General features: G+C 35.1%; 1 protein-coding gene and 1 pseudogene across 1 annotated transcript in view; both read left to right on the top strand.

Moving 5' to 3' along the window:
• KIAA2026 (KIAA2026 ortholog) overlaps positions 1-25,636 on the top strand; it is a 106,793-nt gene that overhangs the window by 31,486 nt on the left and 49,671 nt on the right. Inside the window, exons 2-3 of the mRNA XM_052644927.1 lie at positions 3,509-3,709; positions 23,277-24,694. Of these exons, the coding sequence (XP_052500887.1) occupies positions 3,509-3,709; positions 23,277-24,694 (1,619 nt within the window). The remainder of the gene's footprint in view (positions 1-3,508; positions 3,710-23,276; positions 24,695-25,636) is intronic.
• On the top strand, positions 9,770-10,716 carry LOC128052381 (heterogeneous nuclear ribonucleoprotein A1-like; annotated as a pseudogene).

Raw genomic sequence — 25,636 nt, forward strand, 5'->3', positions numbered from 1 at the left:
GAATGTTGAGCTTTAAGCCAACTTTTTCACCCTCCTCTTTCACTTTCATCAAGAAAAGGTCAGTTTTATCTGGCTTTTTAGTTCCTCTTCACTTTCTGCCATAAGGGTGGTGTCATCTGCATATCTGAGGTTATTGATATTTCTCCTGGCAATCTTGATTCCAGCTTGTGTTTCTTCCAGTCCAATGTTTCTCTTGATGTACTCTGCATATAAGTGTACCCTGCAATAAGCAGGGTGACAATATACAGCCTTGATGTACTCCTTTCCCGATTTGGAACCAGTCTGTTGTTCCATGTCCAGTTCTAACTGTTGCTTCCTGACCTGCATATAGGTTTCTCAAGAGGCAGGTTAGGTGGTCTGGTATTCCCATCTCTCTCAGAATTTTCCACAGTTTGTTGTGACCACACAGTCAAAGGCTTTGGCATAGTCAATAAAGCAGAAATAGATGTTTTTCTGGAACTCTCTTGCTTTTTCGATGATCCAGCGGATGTTGGCAATTTGATCTCTGGTTCCTCTGCCTTTTCTAAAACCAGCATGAACGTCAGGGAGTTCACGGTTCACGTATTGCTGAAGTCTGGCTTGGAGAATTTTGAGCATTACTTTACTAGCATATAAGATGAGTGCAATTGTGCGGTAGTTTGAGCATTCTTTGGCATTGCCTTTCTTTGGAATTGGAATGAAAACTGACCGTTTCCAGTCCTGTGGCCACTGCTGAGTTTTCCAAACTTGCTGGCATATTGAGTGCAGCACTTTCACAGCGTCCTCTTTCAGGATTTGAAACAGCTCAACTGGAATTCCATCACCTCCACTAGCTTTGTTCGTAGTGAAGCTTTCTAAGGCCCACTTGACTTCACATTCCAAGATGTCTGTCTCTAGATGAGTGATCACATCATCATGATTATCTGGGTTGTGAAGATCTTTTTTGTACAGTTCTTCCGTGTATTCTTGCCACCTCTTGTTAGTATCTTCTACTTCTGTTAGGTCCATACCATTTCTGCCCTTTATCAAGCCCTTCATTTGCATGAAATGTTCCCTTGGTATCTCTAATTACTGGAGTGGATTGCCATTTCCTTCTCCAGGGGATCTTCCTGACTTAGGGATCGAACCCAGGTCTCCCACATTGTAGACAGACGCTTAACCGCCTGAGCCACTAGGGAAGTCCTGGTGTACATTTGCATATACTTGTATATAATTCCTTTGGGTTAAAAAAATATGTTTTGTCCAGAAATTTCTTTTTTACATTCAGCAATGTAATAAGGACATCTTTTATAGTGAGTACATACAGATTTACCTATTGCTTTTAATAAATGATATTCTGTGGTGTGATGTGCGTGCTCACTCATGTCCGACTTTTTGTGACCCCATGGACTATAGTCTACCAGGCTTCTCTCTCCATGAAATTTTCCAGGCAAGAATACTGGAGTGGGTTGCCATTTCCTTCTCCAGTGTGATGTATGTAACTTTATTTGATCTCATACTGAAAGAAGTTTGTTTCCATGTTGTTCTTTTGAATAACAGACAATATTGTGTGTGTGTATTATTGCTCACAGTCATGGATATATGTCTGTAGGCTAAATTACTAGAAGCATGATTGGTCAAAAGATATGTGCACGTTAAATCTTAATGATTATTACCAAAGTGACTTCTGAGAAGGTTGTGACAGTTTTACATACCCACTCAAGTTGGATAAGAATTTTTTCCTTAGACCCTTTTATCTTTACGTATTGATACAAGACAAACAGTTTTCTTTGTATTTGAATTATGAATGATAAATATCAAAGCTTATAAATTCTTATTTCTGATGAGTATAAAGGGTATTAATTTCTCTTTGAAAATAATGTTTAAAAAAAGTAGTTTGAAACTTCATCTTCTGTACTTAAATGACTGAAGTTAAAGGGTAAAGTTTAGTTTCTGACTTGTTTACATGACAGTTTAAGCATATGACTTAATATTTCCCTTAACTCTTCTTCTCCCCCATGCTCCATGCCCTGTGACTTCTGACATGTCTTCATCTTTTAGTGTAATACTGTCCATGAATGTCCTTTTCCATTAGTATTGACAAGGAGATAAATAAAATTATAGAACTAGTCAGTCTGCCAATGTGAACACTCTACTAAAATGAACCCAGATATACCCATTCTGTATCTGTTATTGCCAGTTTATTTTCCTTGGGCCCACATTCCTTACTCCCAGCCCAATTAACTATTATGCAGATGTATGCTGTTGTGATTAAAAGATCACAGCCTGAAATAGTATGGATAGATTAGCTCAAGTTCTTTAGCAACACTGGAAAACCAGTTTAAAAGTTTATGCCCTGCCGAAAGCTGTATTAATTAAAATGTTATCTCCTCATAGTAAACAAAACACGTAACAGTGCCACAGTTCAGTAGACCCTTGCAATCATACTATTCATGGGACCTAGATGGCCTGAGAGTAAGACTGTTATAAAGTTATTCTAACTTAGAGTAATAAACCCACTGTAAATATAGTCCAAGACATACAGGAGTTTATTTCATGCCATAAAATCTTGTTTTGGTGATCCTTTAGCTTATTTTGTATTAAAGAAAGCTGTGCCTGTAGGACAGTAGGGAAATATAACTACAGGGTCGACTTCTATTCTAATTGATGTACATTCCTTTCCAGCATAATGAATGCTTGCTTTTAAGATTGGTTTGATTTTACCATTGTAGAAACAACCTGTCCAAAGCTTTCAGAGGCTCTGGCATGTTTTGCAAAGATACAACAGCAGTTATTTTCCCTAATGCTTTTTCACAATTAATTCATAAATTCAGAAGTCAGTTTTTGGTCTAGGCTTAAAAATTTATAAGATTAATTTAGTGTTTCTTTAGTGTAGATAGTTTTTATTCAATTATGGGTAATTAATCAAACTGCTGAGAAACTTTTTCGTCATTATCTTTAAGTGTTAGGTTAATATTGTATTACTAAATATAGGGTAAGGAAGATATTTATGGTGATGTTGAAGAACTCTAGATTAAGTTCTTTATATAGTTTAGTCAGAAAGTTTCTAAATTTACAATTATATATCATAATGCTTACCACTTAATATTTATATATTATAATGCTTCATTTGTTTATAATTACTTCAACATGTTTATGTATCATAAATTTTCTCTCCCAAAATGTTTTATTATTATTATATACTTTCCCATACCAATGATAAGTAGTATGAAATCTATAAAGAGATATAAAGATGTGCTATATTTAATTTTACAAATTTTTTTCATTAAAGAGATCTTTAATTCTTAATTTAGTGCTTCAGTTTTATATTTTTTAATGTAGGGAAGACACTATCCCTTAGACTGATTTTATGACATGAGTAAGGAAAATTAGAAATTATGTAGCAAGGATAAAAATCTGAAACATAGCTAAGCACGGTTTAACTAAGTTTTATGTAGTTAGCAAAAAGGATTCTTCTTAAGATGCTGGTTGAGGGGGTTTGTTGCTTACCCAGAAGATTTGACCTGTGAATGACTTATTCTTCTCCAAGGCACTTGAGAGAAAAGACAACGATAGCAGTTACATCTAGAGGCTATTATGGATTGGAGGATGAGAAGGGAACTGCATGTACTTCAACAAGGCGTCGGTCAACACCACGAAGTTTGGCAGGCTTGACATGTGGAGTTTTTGAATCTATAATGGTTCAAGTTTTGAGACAGGAAGAACAGCTGAGAGCAAAAGAAGAAAAAAGGTAAATGTTAAAAAAAAAAACCACACAAAAACAGTTAAGTTTCATGTTGTTTAAATTTTTAAGAACTACATTTCAGAGAGTAGCTGTGTAACTTTTGTGTGCCCATATCAAATTTCTGGGCCCATTTTAGTAGTGTTTCCAAAATGCATTCTCACCTAAATATGAGTTAATACTGAAATAGCAAACTCGAATTTGTTTCAAAGTACAGTTTTAAATGTTAAACCAAATTATTTAAAAACTATACTAAAATAATTTTTATGAAAGATTTCAGGTTGCTTTCTATACTTCTGGAAGTAGTCTCAATTGAATTATAAATTTTAAATGAGAAAAATTTTGAATAGATTTGTAGAACTTTAGAACAGAAGCACAGACCTTTAACATTTAAAATTAGGAGAACCTCTGGAGATAATGTAGTTCAAAATGACATATAAGTTCACTTATGCCAGTTCCTTCACTGGTATTAATTTCCTGAATAATTATGCTTACTCTGGACTCATCAGGAAAGAATGTTGTGCTCAATTAGTATTAACTTTTAGGGTCAGGGAGTACAGAGATTGATGACCTATCTATAAGGTTTTTTTAAATAGCAAGAGTAGGGCCCAGAGAGGTAAGTGATTACTCAGAAAAGACTGATAATTTTTATATTAAATCTTATCCCAAACTATATTAGCAATTGCTGATGTAATAGAGAACTACTAATGCTAGTCAAAGTCAATTTATAATATATTGTAATAATGAATTTAGCTTGCTTTGTAGGATTAAAATTCACCCTGAGGCTTTCAGTACCACCATACTTTTTAATAATAGTCGGTAGTTGAGAACCCACAGTGTTCTCAAAAAAAAAAAGAAAAAAGAAAAACTAAACAAAACCCACTTCTTTTCCTTGTATAGAGCCTCATAAAACTACTCCTGCTATAGAAAAGGGGGTTGTATGGAAGGGGCTAAAGATTAATCTGACAGTAGTATGTAATAGGTTAGTGTAGAGAGAAATTGAAGAAAAGGAAGGCTTACAGGAAGAAGGCTGTAAGGAGTCTAGTGCTCCACTACTGATGACCAGAAATAGGAAGAAGGTCAGATTGTTCTGGAAACAATCAGCAGGACTTAGTACCTTCCTTGATATAGGGGGAACATAGGAAGAGACAAAGAGGAGACTGGAGATAGTTGTAATAGTAGCAATAAGAAGAAAATAAAAAAGAATAGTTAATGTTTACTGTGCAGGGCTATTTGCCAGGTTCAGACTGAAGCAACTTAGCAGCAGCAGCACCTCTAAGTACGTCATATGTATTCAGTATTTGTCCTGAATCAGATAGAGTAACTTTCCCAAAGTCAGGCAGTTTTTGAATGGTAAATTTAAGATTTGAACCAGAGCATTGTGGTTATAGTTTGTACTCCTGAGAAGTATGCTGTCCCTATGACCTAAAAATGACGGAACCATCAAAAAAAATAAAAGAACTTGAGTCAGTGGTGTGGAGACAGATCCCGTGAACTGCAGTCTTTAATAAGTTGTTTGAAGTGATGAGGGAAACATTTAAGCAAGTAAGTAGGAATGGCTAGTAAGAATCTGGAAATATGAGAATCCTTTTCTTTTCTCCAGTTTTATATATGTATGTGTGTGTGTCCTGTGCGTAACATCAAATAAACATGGGTGAATTAAGACATGGGGGAAAAACCCTCCTTTAAATGTCTAGTAACTATGATAATTTAATATGAATTAAGCTTGCTCTTTGGGTAAAGCATTAACCTTTTCTTTTTTAACTAGGGATATTTTAAGCATGGAACAAAGAATAAAATCAAAGGCCTTGGTACCCACTACTCAGCAGTTTTTTTAAAAAATAGTTTTAAGTTTTGTTATTTATTATTCTTAAGTTGGAGAAGGCAATGGCAACCCACTCCAGTTCTCTTGCCTGGAAAATCCCATGGATGGAGGAGCCTGGTAGGCTGCAGTCCATGAGGTCACTAAGAGTCGGACACAACTAAGCGACTTCGCTTTCACTTTTCATTTCACGATTGGAGAAGGAAATGGCAGCCCACTCCAGTGTTCTTGCCTGGAGAATCCCAGGGACAGGGAAGCCTGGTGGGCTGCGGTCTCTGGGGTTGCACAGAGTCGGACACGACTGAAGCGACTTAGAAGCAGCAGCAGCATTCATAAGTTACTTTTGCATCTTTGCTAAAAATCAGTTGAACATATATTTGTGAGTTTTTCTGGACTTTCTGTTCTTTACCATCTATAGGTCCATCCTTAAGTTATGTTGACTTGATGACTATGGCTTTATAATAAGCTTTGAAATTTGGTAGTGTGAATATTCCAACTTTGTATTTTGTTTCTTTTCCCCCTAAAATTTTTAGGCTACCCTGGAATCTTTGCATATCTGTATAATTTTAGAATCATACTGGAAATCCTTCCAAAAATAAAAACACCTGAGGGAATTTTGATTGAGATTGCATGGAAGTTTTGCTGATCTTTTTTTAATGAGTGTCTAATCCAGGGAACTTTTTTATTTCAGAGTTTGTATTTTTTCAGCTCCAGAAGTTACATTTGTTTTTTAATATCTTCATGTCTTATTGTGTTCCTTTTAATGTCCTTTTCTGCTAGCTCCATCATCTTTGTCTTTGCTAAGCCAATTGACCAATTTTTCTCCTTGTTGTAAGTAACATTTTTCTGCTTTTTGACGTGTCCAGTAATTTTTTTATTAGAAATTGTATGTTGTGAATGTTACCTTGTTGAGTATTTAGATTTGTATTTACCTTCTTAAAAGAGGACTGAGCTTTGTTCTTCCAGGAAGTTAAGTTCCTTGTGGATCAGTTTGATGATCCTTTCAACTCCAACTTTAAGCTCTTATAGGATGGGTCTAGAATAACATTCACTCCAGTTCAGCCCTGCTACTAAAATCTAATGAGCTTTCCTGGTGGCTCAGCAGTAAAGAATCCTCCTTCTATTAAGGAGACACTGGAGACAAAGGTTTGGTTCCTGGTTCTGAAAGATCCCATGGAGAAGGAAATGGCAATCCATTCCAGTATTATTTCTGGAAAAATCCCATGAACAGAGGAGCCTGGCAGGCTACAATCCATAGGGTTGCAAAGAGTTGGACACGACTGAGTGACTAAGCACAGGCTAAGATCTGACCTCTCTGGAGTCTCCACCAAATGCCCCCAAGTGATGACTGAGAACTCCGGACTTCCTCTGGTCTCCCTGTTGTGTCTATGAACTCCTTGATCTTACAATTTTCTAGTCATTCTTGTCCTACTTTGTACCCTTGTATAGATTTCTGAAGCTCTTTTCTGCATAGCTTCCTTGTTTTTAGAATTATCTCACAACTTCTAGGTGCCTTACTCCCCTAATGCTGATTTTCATCTCATCTCAACTCAACTCCACTGGACCATTTGGGTTTCTGCTGTCTCTGCTCATGGTCTGGAAATTAATTGCTTTTAGTTAGGAGGTCAGTCAATTGTAGGGATCACCTCATTTATTTCACTTCTTGGGGATCACAGTCTTGTACTGTTTGATATTCAATGTCTGAAAACATTTGTTTCCTGCATCTTATTCAATTTGTAATTGTTTACAGAGTGAGGGTAAGATTGGTTCAGTTACTGCATCATGACCAGGAAAAGGAGGTCATTTCTGGGCATTTTTTATGTATATATTAATAGATAATATATAGCATTGTTTTGTATGTCTTTAACCTTTATATAAATGGCAGTCTTCTGTTTTCAGTCAACATTATGTGTCTTGAGATTTAGCTGTGTTGAATTATTTCATTGTATTTTATTTCCAGTGCTATTGTATAATATTCCATTATTTGACTGTATTACAGTTTATCTATTTACCTGATAAGATACACATTTTGGATTAGTTCTAGAGTTGCATTATATACAGTAAACATTCATGTACTTGTCTTATTTAAGGATGAGGATATGGATAAATAGATCTGTGGGTGTGTATCCATTCTACTTTGTTTTTAATTTTATTTTTCTTCTTTATGTTTTGACTCACTTAACCTATTTTCCCAACTCTCCCCTTTCTCCTCTGGCAACCACCAATCTGTTCTCTCTCTCTCTTTTTTTTTTTTCAGACTCTACATACAAGAAAGATCATACAGTTTTATCGTTCGCTGTCTGACTTTTTTTTCACTTAGCGTAATGTCCTCAAAATCCATCCATGCTGTCAGAAGTGGCAATATTTCCTTCTGTTTTGTAGCTATATAGTACTCCATTGTGTGTGAATACCACAATTTCTTTATCCATTCACCCATTGATGGATACTTAGGTTGTTTTTATGTCTTGGCTGTTGTGTATAATACTGCAGTAAATATGGGGATACATATTTTCAAGTTAGTGTTTTCATTTTCTTCAGATAAATCCTCAGAGGTGGAATTGCTGGGTTATATTGTAGTTTTATTTTTAATTTTTGGGGGAGCTTCCATACTGTTTTTCATAGTGGTTGCACCAGTATATATTACCATCAACAGTGCTCAGAGGTTCCCTCGTATCCACATCCTAACCAATGATTTGTTTTTGTGTGTGTGTTTTTGATAAAGGTCATTCTGACAGGTATGAGGTGATATCTCGTTGTGGTTTTCATTTGCATTTCCCTGATAATTAGTGCTGTTGAGCATTTTGTCATGTACCTGTAGACCCTCTGTGTCTTTGGAAAAATGTACATTCAGATCTGTCCATTTTTTAATCAAATTGTTTTCTACTATTGGATTGTATAAATTTTTAAATATATTTTGGATTTTAGCCTCTTACCAGCTACATGATTTGCAGATATTTTCTCCCATTAATAGCTTGCCTTTTCATTTTGTTGATGACTTCCTTTGCTGTAGAGAGCTTTTTAGTATGATGTAGTCACACTTAGTTGTTTTTTTCTTTTCTTGCTTTTGCTTTTGTTGTCAGATCCAAAACTCTTTACCAAGACCTATGTCAAGGAGTTTACTGACTGTCTTTTTCTTCCAGGAGTTCTATAGTATAAGATCTTACATTCAAGTCTTTAATCCATTTGAGTTCATTTTTGTGTATGTTGTAATATAGTGGTCAAATTTCATTCTTTTACATGTAGCTGTCCAGTTTCCCCATCACCATTTATTGAAGGGATTGTGATTTCCACACTGTATATTCTTGTCTCCTTTGTCATAAAATAGTTGATATATATATGTGGGTTTATTTCTGGGCTGTCTGTTCTTTTCCATTGATCTGTGAGTCTGTCTTTATGCCAGTAACCAACTGTCTTGATTACTATAGCTTTGTAACATCAGTTGAAGTCAGGGAGCATGATGCCTCCAGCTTTGTTTGGTCTTTCACCTTCCAGGTAATTCATTCTTTTCCATTCAGTTCTATATTCATTCTGCCTTTAATCTTATGGTCATGGCAAGTTCTTTAGTGCTTTAAAGAGTGTTGCTACACTAATAACTCCACTAATATGTTCTTAAAGTTGTTGTAAGGAAGTTATATTGATAAAGTAGTTACCATCATATTAGTTTTGTATAAAGCAGTTAATTAATTATGACAGTAAAGTGTCTTATTATATATATTTAAAGAGTAAATTTAATATACCTATTTTCCTTCCCAAGAACACATGAATATTTAAACTTTTTAACTCTAGATACTCCCCCTCAGTCTTAAGTGCCATCATTGTTCAATATTTTAGTTCTTTCTGGTTCTTAACTGCCCAACTGTTGCCACAGCTCTAGTTTTTAATCTAAGATTCTCTCCTTTCTCATACTTTCTTCATAAGTGATTTCATTCATTCTCATACCACCTATATATAGAAGACTTATAGATAGATGTCTCTTGCTCAAACTTCTGTAAATTTGAAGCCTAATTGCATACTTAATATATTCTCTGGATGTAATATCTATCAGTGATGATATCAGTGTATCTCATTTGTCAGGAAATAGGTGGCACATTCAAAATGGGGTAATTCAAAGAGGGTTTATTTCCAAAGAAGTTGGAATATAGCTGAACATTAAGACATGAAGCTGAGATACATTCGTTAGGTTACTCCTTTCTGCCCATGGATGCTGTCAGTAAACATCATAGAAGTCTCCCCACTCCACTGCTGTCATGTCTAAGTCAGAGTCTCCCAAAGAGCCCAAACAGCTGTGGCAGCTCTTCATCGGAGGACTGAGCTTTGAAACAACCAGTGAGAGTCTGAGAAGCCATTTTGAGCAATGGAAAGCACTCACAGACTGTGTGGTAATGAGGGATCCAAACACCAAGCACTGCAGAGGCTTCAGGTTTGTCACATATGCCTATGCAGGAGGTGGATGCAGCCTCACACCTTGTGTGAGGTCACACAAGGCAGTTGGAAGAATTGTGGAAGCAAAGAGGACCGTCTCAAGAGAAGATTCTCAAATACCCGGTGCCCTCTTAACCGTAAAAAAAGTTTCTATTGATGACCTTAACGACACTGAAGAACATCACCTGAGAGATTATTTTGAACAGTATGGGAAATTTGAAGTGATTGAAATCATGACTGATTGAGGCAGTGGCAAAAAGAGAGGCTTTGCTTTTGTAACCTTTGATGACCATAACTCCATAGACAAGATTGTCATTCAGAAATACCACACTGTGAATGGCCACAACTGTGAATTAAGAAAAGCTCTAACTAAGTAAGAGATAGCTAGTGCTTCATCCACCAAAGAGGTCGAAGTGCTTCTGGAAACTTCAGCGGTGGATGTGGAGGTGGTTTTGGTGGGAACGACAACTTTGGTCATGGAGGAAGCTTTAGTGGTTGAGGTGGCTTTGGTGGTGGATATCGTGGCTGTGAGAATGGCTATAACGGATTTGGTAATGATGGAAGCAATTTTGGAGATGATGGAAGCTACAATGATTTTGGCAATTGCAGCAATCAGTCTTCAAATTTTGGACCTACAAAAGGTGGAAACTTTGGAGGCAGAAGTTCTGTCCCCTATGGCAGTAGAGGCCAGTACTTCACCAAACCATGAAACCAAGGTCACTTTGGTGGTTCCAGTAGTAGCAGTAGCTATGGCAGTGATGGAATGTTTTAATTACTGGCAGGAAACAAAACTCAGCAGGAGTGGAGAGCCAGAGAAGTGACAGGGAAACTACAGTTTATAACAAATTTGTGAACTCAGCCAAGCAGAGTGGTAGCAGGGCCTATCTGCTACAAAGAAGACATGTTTTAGACAATGCAAGTTGAGGACTGTACTTGTGATTAATTGTGTAACAGCTAATTTTAATTTCTGTTCTGTGGAAAGTGTAAAGCATTTCAACAAAGTGTTCTAATGTAGTTTGTTGTTGGGTTTTTTTTTGCACCCATGCTGTTGATTGCTAAATGTAATAGTCTGATCATGACTCTGAATAAATGTGTCTTAAAAAAAAAAAAAAGATATAAGGCTGTTAGTAAACAAGGGGAATTAGGTACTGGTACCGTGAAAGTGAAGTCGCTTAGTCGTGTCTGACTCTTTGTGACCCCATGGACTGTAGCCTACCAGGCTCCTCCCTCCGTGGGATTCTCCAGGCAAGAGTACTGGAGTGGGCTGCCATTAGGAGTACAAAGAAGAGACTATTGAGATGATACCTTCTGTTAAAGGACACAACTCCCCCCACAAAACTTTTAAGTCCATTTATAAAAGTTTTATTCCACTTACATGAACTTAATACACATGTTCTTAACAGTTATGCTTATATTGTTCATGAAATTTTAACAGGACATTAAACAGAGCTAGTCATCATCTCAAGTTATTTCCCTGTTATTATTTGTATAGCACATGCGTGTTAGGCAGATACCAAAAACTTCACAAAGAGGAGGCCAAGGGAATAAATACTTTACCCTACTTTCCTATCTTGCCAGGACACTCTTGACTAAACCTAAGGAAAGCTAGCGGATGAGGTTGCCTACTGATACAGATAAAACTATACAGTAGAGAATAGTTCTGGAGGCAAACAAAAGATATTTGCCATAGATCTCTTCTTCAAAATGATTACATCAAAAATTAATTATGAAAGCCTAATGCTTACACCTAAATCTTGATCTCACTGTCGTGCTCCCTATCTTTGTGAATGGCACCACCATCTGTTAGATTACTTAAGTTAGAAATCTGAGATTCATACAGGACATCTTCCTTTCCCTTATACACAAATCAAAATTCAATCCCAAATATTGGTGTTTTATTTCCTAAATCTCTCTTTAATCTGCTTCCCTCTTTCTTCTCTGTTTCCATCCGGTTCCTTAATCTCTCACTTAGACAACTATAATCTTCTCTTAATTAGTGAAACTGTGTCCATGCTTACCCTCATTCTATTCTGTTTTTCACATTAAAGGTAGAATTTTGTTGTTGTTCAGTAGGTAAGTCATATCCAACTCTTTGCGACCCCATAGACTGCAGCATGCCTGGCTTCCCTGTCCTTCACTGTCTCCAGAATTTGCTCAGATTCATGTCTAAAAAGTAGAATGAACTTTTCCCAATGCAGATTTGATCATGCCTCTTCCCTGTTCCCATTACTTTCTACCTCCTCAAAACAAAGCAGGTACACACAAGAACTTTAATGGCTTAATATAGTTTATAAGACCCTGCTTTCAGCTTTTGGCCTCATCCTATCTCTCTAACCCCATTTTACACCCTTTATCCCACATTCTTGCTATCCTTGCCACGCTAGCCTCCCTTTTCTCTCTTCTGTGCCAAGAGATTGTTAACTTTATGTGCATCCAAATTTAGAGTTTACATTAAAAACATATGAAATGTATCAAGAATAGTTAGACCTTTTATCTTAACCTTTGTTTTCTAAATTTTCTAACATAAGCATGATTTTCTTTTATAGTTGAAAATGCAGCAAGTATTAAAATTTATAAAGTGCCACCTAACTAGTGGGATAAGCAGAGTTTTTTGTTTTTGTTATTTTTTTTATGTCTTTTGGGCCTTTCCCAAGATTTTTTGGTGGGAAAAAAAGGAAGGAAATTATGATATGTCTTCAGAAGGAAAATATGACATTTCATCAGCAACATGTAATGTGATTCATAGGAGTGCTAAACAAAGCCTCCCTCCCTATGTACAATTATTCTGCCGGCTATCGTGATATCAATCTGTCAGTCTAATTATCCTGTTGAGAGTTAGTCAGAGACTAGCTGAGAATATGGCTACTGAAAAATTTGGTCTGAAAGGGACTTTGAAAACATCATAAAGAAAGGTCAGATTGGAAGACAGGGAAGGTTGCAGAGGTTACTGTAGTTGTGCTTAAAAACTTGGGCGTAGCTTTCTCTTTTTCGTTGTTTTTTGATTAAAACTTCTGGTATAAGAAGTGGGAAAATAATGTTCTCCTCCTGTTCATTAGCTTTAAACAACTTTTTATTCAATATATTGGAAATTCAAGTTGGCAGCAAACTGAATAATTCTAGTCCATATTATGGTAATATGGCAATAGTTCAGTTAACTGACAGGTATCTAATAATTTTTAGGTGATCATCTGGACAGACACAGACCTAAAAGTAAACTATTTTTAAAAATCTATAAGTCCAACAGTTAGGTCTCTGATTTGTGATCTATTTCAGTTAAAGGAAGGGAGTCTTTACTCTGTATTTTATTTTTATACAGTAGGTAGTTTCCCTTGCTTGTACATTATAGGCCATAAAAACCATGGTTTTTTAGATCAGATTACAAAAATCCTGACATTCCTATACTATTATCTTTATTTACCTAGATACATTGGAAACCAATACAAAGGAGATGGCAGATGATATGTATTTAAACAGAGAGAAATAAACATTGAGTAAGGGTTGGATATGGACAGGAAAGGCTGGTGTGCCGCAGTCCATGGGGTCGCAAAGTCGGACATGACTGAGCAACTGAACTGAACTGAGGGGTTGGTAGTCTGGCCTTCTCCAGGTAAATGCTAATAGGGTAGCAGCCAGTCTTGGAGCTGATTAGTGTAAGAGAGGCCCTGTTGATTTAGAAGACAGGAGCACTATAAGTCAAAGAGGAAAATGGAACGAGAGGGCTGGTTAATGTGTAGTTGCTGGAATAGTCTTTAAGCTACTCGTGACCGCTGCATTTTGTTAATAATGATGATGTTGAATCATTAAGGAAAGATTAAACTATATTTTGTGTCCCTTGTTTATTAAGCCAGAATGTATGTAATACATTTTTGATAACTGTTTTTTAAAAAATTGTTAAAATTGAAAGCTAGCTTTCCTCAAGCAAATTTCAGTTAATCCGAAATATGATAGTATTAGGTAGCAGTTTTAATCAAATAGCCGTGTTAAAAATATTGTACCACTGCACCATTCTTTTCTTTGCAAAATGATTTGGATTACCAGAAGTAGTGTGCATGTAAGTTGTATAAACTTATTGGTATTTTATTGATCTGGAAATTGCTGAAGTTAAAAGTAAAAATGTTTTCTGCATTTTTGTGATTTAGAAATTATGACTTACATTTGATTTATTTTCAAATTCTTAATAACCTAAAGTAACAATGACTTAATGAAGTAGACATTTGTCATTTGTGACAACCCCACAGTTTTGAACAGTTGCCCTACATTTTGGTAATTTCCCATGTTATAAGCCCTAACTTAACAAAGCAGTTCAGCACAGTTCAGTCGCTTGGTTGTGTCCAACTCTGTGACCCTATGGACTGTAGCACACCAGGCTTCCCTGTCCATCACCAACTCCCAGAGCTTGCTCAAACTCATGTCCATCGAGTTGGTGATGTCATCCAGCCATCTCATCCTCTGTCATCCCCTTCTCCTTCCTTCCTGACTTCGCAAAGCAGTTGCCAGGAAATCTGTATTCTCATACCCACTCACAACTAAGGTAAGAAGGCCCATGACCAGTCATACTCTTCTCACTTGAAATTGCTTGGGACCAACATGAGGTGGCAGTCTTAGGCAAGGAAGTTTATCTTTTGATAGAGGTGGTGGTGGGAGCTTCTAGTTGTTCTAGGTTGCTAGTATCAGAAGTACCAAATAATAGTGGCAGTCTAATTTTTCCTGGAGAAGTTGTCAAAGTGTAGTTGCAGTTCATATCTGTTAAGTTTGGTTTGTAACAACAAACCCGTAACAGAGCTTAATTCCTTTTCTACTTAGCTGGAAGAGATTCTTTTGTTTGTAGCTAAGTAAAAAGCTTGACTAAAATTGCTTTTCCTAAAATATAACATTTTATATTGAAAATGTAAATGAATGTCTTGCTTTCCTTTTTCATTCAACCAGCTTAAACATTATGTTATAATGGTTTTTCAGTTAATGGATTATTTGGCATTACAGCTCCTGTATATGTTTCTTACTAGATTGTAAAGTGTGTGGCCCATACTTTCACCTCTTTGTATTCTTATATATGATAGGCATTAGATAAAATTTATAAAACTACTAAAGTTAGGATACTTTAAAACATACAATAACTTTTTTGTAAAGCTATTTCCTCATGAGTGATGTTCCTGCCAAGTTATATATGATCAAAATAACCTTAGGCACAGCTTCTATTAGTATTTTACGTAGTAACAGATTAATGTTCTCTAAGCCAGTAAGGAACAATCAAGAACTTGTCCAGGAAAAAAAAATTTGTTCATTTTGTAGTGTTAACCTTTATTTACAGTTTTATTGAGAAATGATTGATATATATCACTGTATAAATTTAAGATATACAGCATGATGGTTTGATTTACATAAATGATTACCAAAGTAGGTTTAATTATATCGATCATCTCATATGGATGTAATGAAAAGATGAAAATTCTCCTTGTGATGAGAACTATTAGGATCTACTCTGTTTAACTTTCCTTTTTCCATTAGTGAATGTGGTTTTTGTAAGTATCCTCAGGCAGTCTTATAGCATCCCCCAAATACTGAAGGCTTACTTTTTGAGCTAACATTTTAGAAACATGTAGCACTGTATCTGATTTTAGTCTAACACCTCAGAACAATTTTTTAAATTGAGAATAACTTTGAAAGCTGTTTTTTTTTTAATCTGTCCTTGTGAGCACACTGGTTTGCTTCAGCATTTTTTAATATAGTGTTTTTTAAATGTTTTACTTATATTTTAAGTGTGTTTTTTTTTTATTGACATATTATAGATATTGACTCTAGAGGTCTTTGGCAAGCTCCCATTCCATATGTACCACACTGCTGAGGACAGGATGGAGACTCACAGTTCCAATTCTAAAGGATTATTCCACATTATGCTGGCCTGTACCAGACCAGACTTTCTCTTCCTCCTGCCTCTTCAGTACTCATGGTTTGAATTTAGAATCCATCATTGTCTCCTAAAAGGTTTAGTTCGTAGGAAACATAAGCAGGAGTAGCAGCCCTTGAATAACTTCAGGCAATGTCCATATTTGGCTGTATCATAACACTACTATGTCACGGCCTTTCCAGGTACCTGATCCTGCAGAATGCATGAATTATTGCCTAAATTTTCTTCTTCCCAGAGTAAGCCAGTTGGTGCTAACTTCAACCTACCAATGGCAGACTATTTATATTGCTGATCTTACACTAATACACTGTGTAAGCCTAAAGAAATTATCTCATTGTCCTTCTATGTCCTTAATGTCCCCATCTGTAAGTTGAATAGTATCTGAAATTGCCATATCTCTAGCCTTTATTGGCCAAACGTTGCTAACACTGTTTTAGGCAAAAACAAGTCCATAAAAGTGTTTTGTCTGCTCCAACTCCTCGTTTCATTTTCTTCCCTGAGTACTAGTTATTACTCTTTCACCTGTACAAAAACAGAGCATAATTGATTGTGACATGGTTGACCAAAATCAGTTTCAGTGCCAAGTATACTAAATGCACTTTTTGATGGTTGATATTCGAACAGATACAATTTCCTATACCAAACCTTTAAAATTCTTGAGTTACATTTCATGAGAAATAAATTGAAAACCTTTTCTTTAGTTAACAGAGCATTGAATAAATGATTACTCTTCTCAGTATATATTAACTGTAGAGAAACTCAGTTTCATGTTAAGATACAAAATATACATAAATCTAACATGGTAAGATATACAGTATAAGTCTTTTTCATTTTGGCTCTTTTATAGCTCCTGGCTAATATTCTTTAGCTTTTAAAAAGTTGATTTATGAAATTTTTTTAAATTTCATTGGCTGTATAGTTTAAAAGTCACATAGTACTACTGAGGCTTTTAATGAAAGACAGCAACCCTTACTTCAGCTCATCTTCAAATTCATGACTCAGAGACATCTACCTTTAGCTTTTTAGGTAATTTTTCTAGTAATTATTTCCATATTTCTTAATATATGCTTATGTTGCTATTAAGAGTTCTTGATTTTTTAGCTTGGCATTATCTGTTGACATCCATCTGTGGAAGTGAAGATTTATTTCACTTATAAGTATTTCTGCTTATTTGCAAGTTACATGCTCTTTTTCTGTTAATATGGATATTTTCTGCCTCATCTTTTTTATGTATTATTAATAATTCAGCTCTATCTCATTTTTTACCCCAAACTAGACATTACTGTTACTGTTTTTTGTAATAATGTTTATTTACCTACATGGTTCACAGTTGATTTGTTCTTCAATCCTTCTTTCATCTTAGAACTTCTATGATCATCTTTTTCTTGAAGTATATACTATAGAAGTATTTTCTCTGTATCTTTAAATTTAGATAGTTTCTGTTACTGTCCTCAAGTTCACTAATCTTTTCTTCTGCTATGTCTAATTTGCCATTAGTCCCATTCAGTATATTTTCATCTCAGACATTGTAGTTTTCATCTCTAAAAGTTTGACTTGAATCTGTTTTATATCTTCCATGTCACTACTTAATTTTTCATGTCTCTATTTAACTTTTTGACTATATGGATTACAGTTTCAGTTACTACTTTAATGACCTTATTTGCTAATCCTACCATTTGTTTCATTTATGGGTCTATTTTGATTGATTATTTATCTCATTATGGATCATGTGTTTGTACTTTGTTGTATGCCTAGTACTTTTGGTTTGGATGCCAAACATTGTGAGTTTTATCTTGGAGGGTGCCAGATATGTTTATATTTCTATAGGTCTTCTAGAGCTTTTTTCCTGAAACGCCGGTAATTATTTTGAAACAGTTTGGTCATTTTGGATCTTTTATGATTTGTTAGTTGAGTTCAGAGCAATACTCCGTCTAGGGCTAATTGTTCTCTACTGCCTGTGCAAGACTGTGCAAAGGATGCTGTCTAACATCCTTTGAATTTTTCCAGCGTGGCTTGTGGGAATAAACACTTTATTTTCTAATCTTTGGGGTATTTTTCCCTCACCTAGTTTTGGGTTATTACCTTGCATACATACACTAGTCATTGCTCTGAAGTTGAGGAGGACTCTGTAAAAATTTGCTGTTCTCATTTTATGTGCAGCTTTTTCTTCTTGAGTTTTATCTCTTGTAGACTCTGCTGCCTTGGTTTGGTATCTCTGGATTCTTGGCTTCTCATCTCGTGGAGTCTGCTAGACTCTTATCTGGGTTTCCCTTCCTGCATCATGGCCTGAAAATTCTTTGAAAGCGACAAATTGCAGTAGTTTTTGGTCTCACCTTCTGTTTCCCATCTCTCTGAGATCACTGTCCTTTGCTTGATACTTAAATTCTTACAAACCATTGTTTTATGTATTTTGTCAGGATTTTTATGATTGGTTCAGGTAGGAAAGTAAATTTGACTTCTTGTTACTTTGTTAGGTGGAAACAGATGTTTTAGAAGTTTTTACTTTAGAATGAGTTGTGATTTTTATCTAAATGAAAATAACTTTAATTTATCCTTATCCATGAATGATAGTTATTGTTTTGCATTTATTTTGTTGCTATTGAGAAATCTGTCAATCTTTTTGTCATTTTTGTATATGGAATCTGTTTTTTCTTCTCTTCTGACTGCTTGCAAGATTTTTTTTTCCTTTGATGTTTTATTGTTTTATTATGATATGCCCAAAGGTGGTTCTCTTAATTTATTTTCTAGGGCCTTTTGAATTGGGGATTTGTGTCCTTCATTATTTCTAGGAAATTCTTAGCCATTATCTCTTCAAATTTTGCTGTCATCACCACACTCCTACCCCACTTCTGTATTCTTATTTTCTAGCACTCCAGTTGATTGTTAGACTTTTATTTTTTGTGTTTTATTTTTGGTTTGTATTTTCTTATTTTTAGAAGTTCCTTTTTAAAACAAATCTTTCTGAATCATTCTGATAAATTCTTATTACTCATTATTTTTAATTCCCTCTTTTACTTCTTTAACATGCCCGTTTTATATTTTGTTTCATTAACTGACATTTTTGAGATGAATTCTTGTGAAAACTTTAGGACCCCAGTTTTTCTATGTAGAGAAGATTTTGAAGTGTGTAGTTTCTTCAGTAAATACAGGTTTATTCAGATTTTCGTACTTGTGTCAGTTTTGTTAATTTGTGTTCTTCAAAAAACTTGCTTATTCATTAAAATTGTCTCGGCATAAAATTTCTTACAGTAAACATTGTAGTAGCTATATCTGTAGAATCTATAGGATTAAATTATAGAATCTATAAATTCATTTTCATTTCTGGTATTGGTTTTTTGTGTGTATGTTTTGTTTTCCTCATCAGTCTTATCAGGCGTTTGTTAATTTGAATAACATTTTTGAAGAACAAACATTTGAATTGAATTATTTTTCTGTGTTTTATATCATTAATTTTTGCTATTTCCTTTCAACTTTGGGACTTTTGATTTGCTGTTTTTTTCTAGTTTTTTCTTTTCTTTTAATGAATATGAATATTTTATTTTCAACTTTCCTTCTTTTCTAAATATACATTCTTTTAAATGCCCCTCCAAGTACTGCTTTAGTTAACATGTATCCCACCAGTTTTCATTGCTATATGTTTTTCCTTCCATATTTCTGGTTCTACTAATTTGTATGTTTAAAGTCTGTTACTTTAGTCCCTACCTTGAACTTTCACATGCCTCATTAACTTATTAAAGCCTAATCAGTATTTTTACCATCTTCCTGATTAATACAAGGACCTTGAAACACTATTAAATTTAATCATCTCTCACACAGCTTATTTGCTATTGTTATAATATATTTTAATTTTATCTTGTCTTCTTTTTAAACTCCACAAAGCACTTTTATCATTATTTTATGCCCTATCTGTATAGATTAACCTATATATTTCCAATTTCTCACTCTTCCCATCTCTAATCATCAGTCCGGTATCAATGACCTTTCTTCCACTTGAGGTAAATCCTTTAGCATTTCCTTTGGCTGAGGTTCTGTTCATCACAAATATGACATTTTTGTTTGAAAATATTTTAATTTTGTCATTTTTGAAAGATACTTTTGCTCTGAATGGAAATTTCCATTGATAGTTATTTTTTAAGTACATTAAAGATATTCCATTGTCTTCTGGCTTCCATGATTTCTGTTGAGTTAAGTGTAAATCTTTTAAGTTCTTAGTTTCCATATTTACTCATTTTCTTCAGTTCTTTTTCATACTACCTTGCCATTTTAAAATAATCTCGTCTTTACCGATGTTTTCCATTTCTTTTCACTAGACCTATTTTCCACCTCCTAAATTTCCCATATCTGTAGTTTTTTTAGAAGTTATACTTTTTTTTCCTGAGCCTCACAATAACTTCTTTCCTTTTATATTTTGGGTTTTGTTTTTTTTTTAACTCGTTCCTTGTCATTGTATCTGTGTGGGAGTTCCTTAAGATCCAGTTACAAAGTGCATTGCCTTAGAGATTTAATTTTTTTCTGTTCAAGTCATGAAACTACATTTTGACATGAAACTACGTTAAACTTTCCTGAGCACCCAGGAAATGTGAATGTGGGCAATAAATCCACATTAGTCAGCTTACAGTTATAAATTCTTAGAAGAGATTTTATTTTTTTCCGTCCACCACTCCTGTTGTAAAGACAGTTTTCCTTTCAGGCCTTTAGTTGGGGCCAGAAGAAGGGACTGCTATTGCTAGTACACCTTTCTGCTAATTCTGTGGGCTTTTGGAATCTCAGCTTTGTACTAGGGAAGCCAAATTCTACCATCCCACCACCACCCCCATTCAATGAAAAACTGAAACGCCTCAAAACCATAAGCACTTTTGGAAAAAAATTTTTTTTGCTAAAATGTCTAACATTGTTTGGATATTTAGATGTAATTAATATACTTAAATGCCAAATCACACATTTTATATGTTTCTCTATTAACTTCTTTAATGAACCAGGCTACTTGATCAGATAATTTGTTTTATCAGTAATAGCAAGGTAGTTATAGTGTGACCTCTCAGCCAGAAATGTAAAAGTAGGCTTTTTTGATAAAATGAGAAGTCCCAGTACTGCTAAAATAGTGTTCTTACTGTGTTTTAACAGATTATAATATGATTTTAGGCTATTTTTTAACAGAAAAATAGCCAATGTCAGACATTATACCTCAGTGTTCATTTAGAGTTCATGAATTAGTCACATCTTTATATATCTATTCTAGAGGAAGAGTTCACTCTTGAAAATTCAGAAATAAGAGAAGTTATTACATTTTCCCCTCTTTGTTGTCATATTGTAATGTCTCTCCTAAAACCTTATATGCTCCAGTTTTTTAAAATACAGATTTATTGTATCACACACCATAGAATTTACGTATTTAAATATAAAATTCTTTTGTTTTTTGTATATTCACAGAGTTGTACACACATACTACAGTCAATTTTAGAACATTTCGTCATCTAAGACAGAAAGACTATTAAGATACTTCCCATTTTCCACACCTTTTCAATCCTAGGAAACCTCTGATCTACTTTCTGTCTCTGTACATTTCTGGACATTTCATATAAGTGGAATTATACAATATGTGATATTTTGTGGGTGACTTCTTTCATGTAGTATTATGTTTCAGAGTTCATCCATATTGTAACATGTATCAGCACTGTATATTTTTTATTGCCAAATAATATTGCATTGTATGGATATGCCACTTCTTATTAATCCATTGGACAGTTGATGGACATTTCATGTTTCTACTCTTTGGCCATTTTGAGTAATTCTACTATGATCATTCATGTACAGGTTTTTGATATTTTCATTTCTCTTGGACATGTACCAGGAAGTAGGATTCCTGGGTCACATGTTTAACTTTATGAGGAACTGTTAGACTGCCTTCCAAAGCATCTGTGCCTTTTACAGTGTGTGAGGTTTCCAGTTTCTCCACATTTCTCACCAATAATTGTTATTATCTCTCCTACAATAATCATCTTAGTAGGCATGAATTGGTATCCTATTTTGGTTTTTGATTTACATTTCTTGAATGCATAATGATGTTGAGCTTTTTATTCGCTTATTATTCATTTGTATGTCTTCGTTGGAGAAATTATTCTTTGTCCATTTTTAGTTGGGCTATTTTATCCTTTTTTATTATTCTATGTGTTCTTTCATTTTCTAATTACAGATCTCTTAACTAGATACATGATTTTGAAAAAATTTTCTCCCATTCTGTCGTTGTCTTTTCACTTGATGATGTCCTTTAAAAGCACAAAAAGCTTTAGTTTTGATGATGTCCACTTCATCATTTTTCCTTTTGTCACTGTGCTTTTGGTGCCATATCTAAAAACACATCGCCTAATGCAAAATCACAAGACTTCTTTTTATCTAATTTAATTTTTTATTTAAGAAAATTTAAAGCAGTACCCATAAAGAAAAATTTTTGTTTGTTTTTATAGTTTCAACATGAGGAAATTTTTAAGGGGAAAAAAATACTCATAATCTCACTGACCTAGGAGCCATTTATGTTTGGAATATTGTCATTTCCTTATTTAGTATGTACATATACTTATTATTGAACTGTTTGTTAAGTGCTGTGTTCTGATATTTTTTGTGTTTATAGATGATATTCATAATTTTAATTTAAAGGCTATATAACATAGCCAGCTTATTTTCCAGCTGTGTAATACAACTTCTTTATAGTTCTTTTTTTTTATATAGAACTCCAGTTAACACTGACAGACATGTAACTTTTGCTTCTATTGAATTATCTTCCTCGTATAACTCTTTAGGCATGGAATTATGGGATTAAAGGATGTAAACATCTTTATAGTTCTTATATGACATCATATTGCTTCTAGAAAACATTAAACTGTCCTTTTGTTTGCTGCTAAGTCACTTCAGTCGTGTCCGACTCTGTGTGACCCCATAGACGGCAGCCCACCAGGCTCTGCCATCCCTGGGATTCTCCAGGCAAGAACACTGGAGTGGGTTGCCATTTCCTTCTCCAGTGCATGAAAGTGAAAAGTGAAAGTGAAGTCACTCAGTCGTGTCTGACTCTTAGCGACCCCATGGACTACAGCCTACCATGCTCCTCCATCCATGGATTTTCCAGGCAAGAGTACTGGAGTGGGTTGCCATTGTGCTTTTGTTTAGTAAACAGTTAAAATTTTTGTCCGTTTATTTTGAAGTTGATGGACTTGTGATTTGAATTTTACTTTTGAGTGGCAATGTCAGTGATAATCCTCCATCCGTAAAACTCAGTATCAAGTTGTATGTGTATTTCTTCATCTGAAAAAAAAAAGTACATCTAAACTGGAAAGCCTTGTTGTCTGAAGATAAATATGACATACTTAAAATTGAGTATTTCATGATATCTTCTATTTTAAATAGTAATAATATAATTTGTTAAATTTTTTTAGGCTTCGGGAGCAGGAAAGAAAAGAAGCAGAAGAAGCTAGTCAAAAGGAAATAGAAGAATGGGAAAGAAAACTTCTAGCTCAAGCAGCTCCAACTTGTATGGAGACCATGTGGGAAATTCCAGCTATTGGGCATTTCCTTTGTTTAGCCCAGCAAATTTTAAATTTGCCAGAAATAGTCTTTTACGAATTGGAACGTTGTCTTCTGATGCCTCAATGTAATGCTTTTCTATCTAAAATAATGACTTCTCTATTAAGTCCTCCCCATCGCAGACCTACCTTACATCGAAGACCTACTTTGCCTTATAGGACCTGGGAAGCAGCACTGAGACAGAAAGTGCAGCAGTGGTACACAGCTGTAGGGCAGACAGAAAATCCTGACAACTGTGCTGAAAAACTTGGGTTGTGTCCTCAGTTTTTTAAAGTTCTTGGAGAAGTTAATCCATTGGAAGAAAAACCTTTTCATGAGCTACCTTTCTACCAAAAAGTGTGGATACTTAAGGGTCTTTGTGACTTTGTGTATGAAACACAAAAGGAAGTTCAAGATGCTGTACTTGGGCAACCTATTCATGAATGCAGGGAAGTCATTCTTGGTTATGATTATTTGGAGAATGCTTATGTACATTTTCCACAGTTCTGTGGTGCAGATGTACGGATTTACAAACAAAGACCTTTTCAGGCCCCAGAATTTCCAATTCCACCCATTAAAATACAAAGAGTACCTCGGATTAAACTGGAGAAATTGAAGTGTGACTATGTGAGTGCAAGTAATGGAGAGCATAGGTGTAGCAGAGAAGGCCTGCCCTCTGCCTTCAGAAAAGAGCAGGAGATTAGTTTTGATCCAATCTGCTGCCCTGCTAAAACGAACTTAGATAATCATGACATCTCTGTTGAAACGGAAGTGAAGTCTAACTGTGAAATTAGAATTCGCAGGCCCTGTGAAATGAATATAACTGATTGTTGTAAAGAAAACTTAGAGAAACCAGGAAGTCCAGGGGAGGTTACTAGCTTTGGAGAGCCTCTCAGTCCAGGTGAAATAAGGTTTATAGAAAATCAGGAAAAATATGGTGAAGCTTCCAGAGTAAAGCTTGAACCCAGTCCGTTAAAAGAAAATGCTCTGAAATCTTGCCAGATACATGTAAATGGAAGCCACAGTGATCATCCAGACATTAACTGCCACAAAGTTGTAAGGGATATTCTATTAGAACAGTCACTGCAGAGCCACAAGAAACTTAAACTAACTAAAATGAGGGCAAAAAAGAAGAAAAAGAAAAAAAAGAAATTGAAAGATATTTTGAATGAAAACTTACAGAGAAAGCGCGAAAGTCTTCATTCCCTTGCATTCAAGTCTTACAAACCTGAGATCCAAAATAAGTTACTGATCATCAAAAAGAAAGCAAAACACAAGAAGCACAAATCTGGTAAGCTGACACAAATGGGCAACGATTACATTTTAGCATACTTCAAGTAGTTCTTTCAATTAGGCATCATGGAAGGCTCTGATTGACAAAATGAAATATATTTTGTGTGTGTGTGTGTGGGTGTGAATGTCAAGTTTTATATTAGTCCCCATAATTAAAACCCAGAGCAGAAGAGGTTTTACATACTAGCAACAACAAAATACCAATGTAATACATTTGAATTTAATTCTCAGTTGAAAATCTTTGAACATTCTCTGGACCAGTTTCTCCATAAGTGATCCTTGCCATCCTTTTTAAGAAGTGTTTTTTCCCCCAGCTTAAGGGCAGTTCCATGCAGTGGACAAAGCACTGATGTCAGGAGCTAGCATTCCTAAGACTAAAGTTCATAGCAACTAGCTTGGTAAACCAAGGCAAGTTAGATTATCTTTCTGGGTCCTAGTTTTTTTCCCACATTATATATTTTTAGCACTCTGGAAAGTTCTCTTAGTATATATTTTCATATCCAGAAAAAAATGTTGTCTATAAGGAAAAAATTACATCCACTTAATAACTTATGGGCTTCCCTGGTCGCTCAGATAGTAAAGCGTCTGCCTTCAATGCTGGAGACCCAGGTTCAATCTCTGGGTCAAGAAGAGCCCCTGGAGAAGGAAATGGCAACCGACTCCAGTACTCTCGCCTGGGAAATTCCATGGACAGAGGAGCCTGGTAGGCTATAGTCCATTGGGTTGCAAAGAGTCGGACACGACTGAGCGACTACTTTACTTTAATAACTTATGAAGCTTATTTGTTTTAAGGATTTGTAAGTTTGTCTTACACCAAATTTAAGTACTCACTGTATTTGTCACAAGCCTGTTTGAACGTTAACAACAAGAAAATCTTACGAATAAAGTTTTCAGTGAGTGAGTGCGCTGCATTTTAAGTTAGTCAGGTGCCTTTGCTTTT

The sequence above is a fragment of the Budorcas taxicolor genome, chromosome 8 (genome assembly GCF_023091745.1).
Source record: "Budorcas taxicolor isolate Tak-1 chromosome 8, Takin1.1, whole genome shotgun sequence".
Classification (NCBI taxonomy): Eukaryota; Metazoa; Chordata; class Mammalia; order Artiodactyla; family Bovidae; genus Budorcas; species Budorcas taxicolor.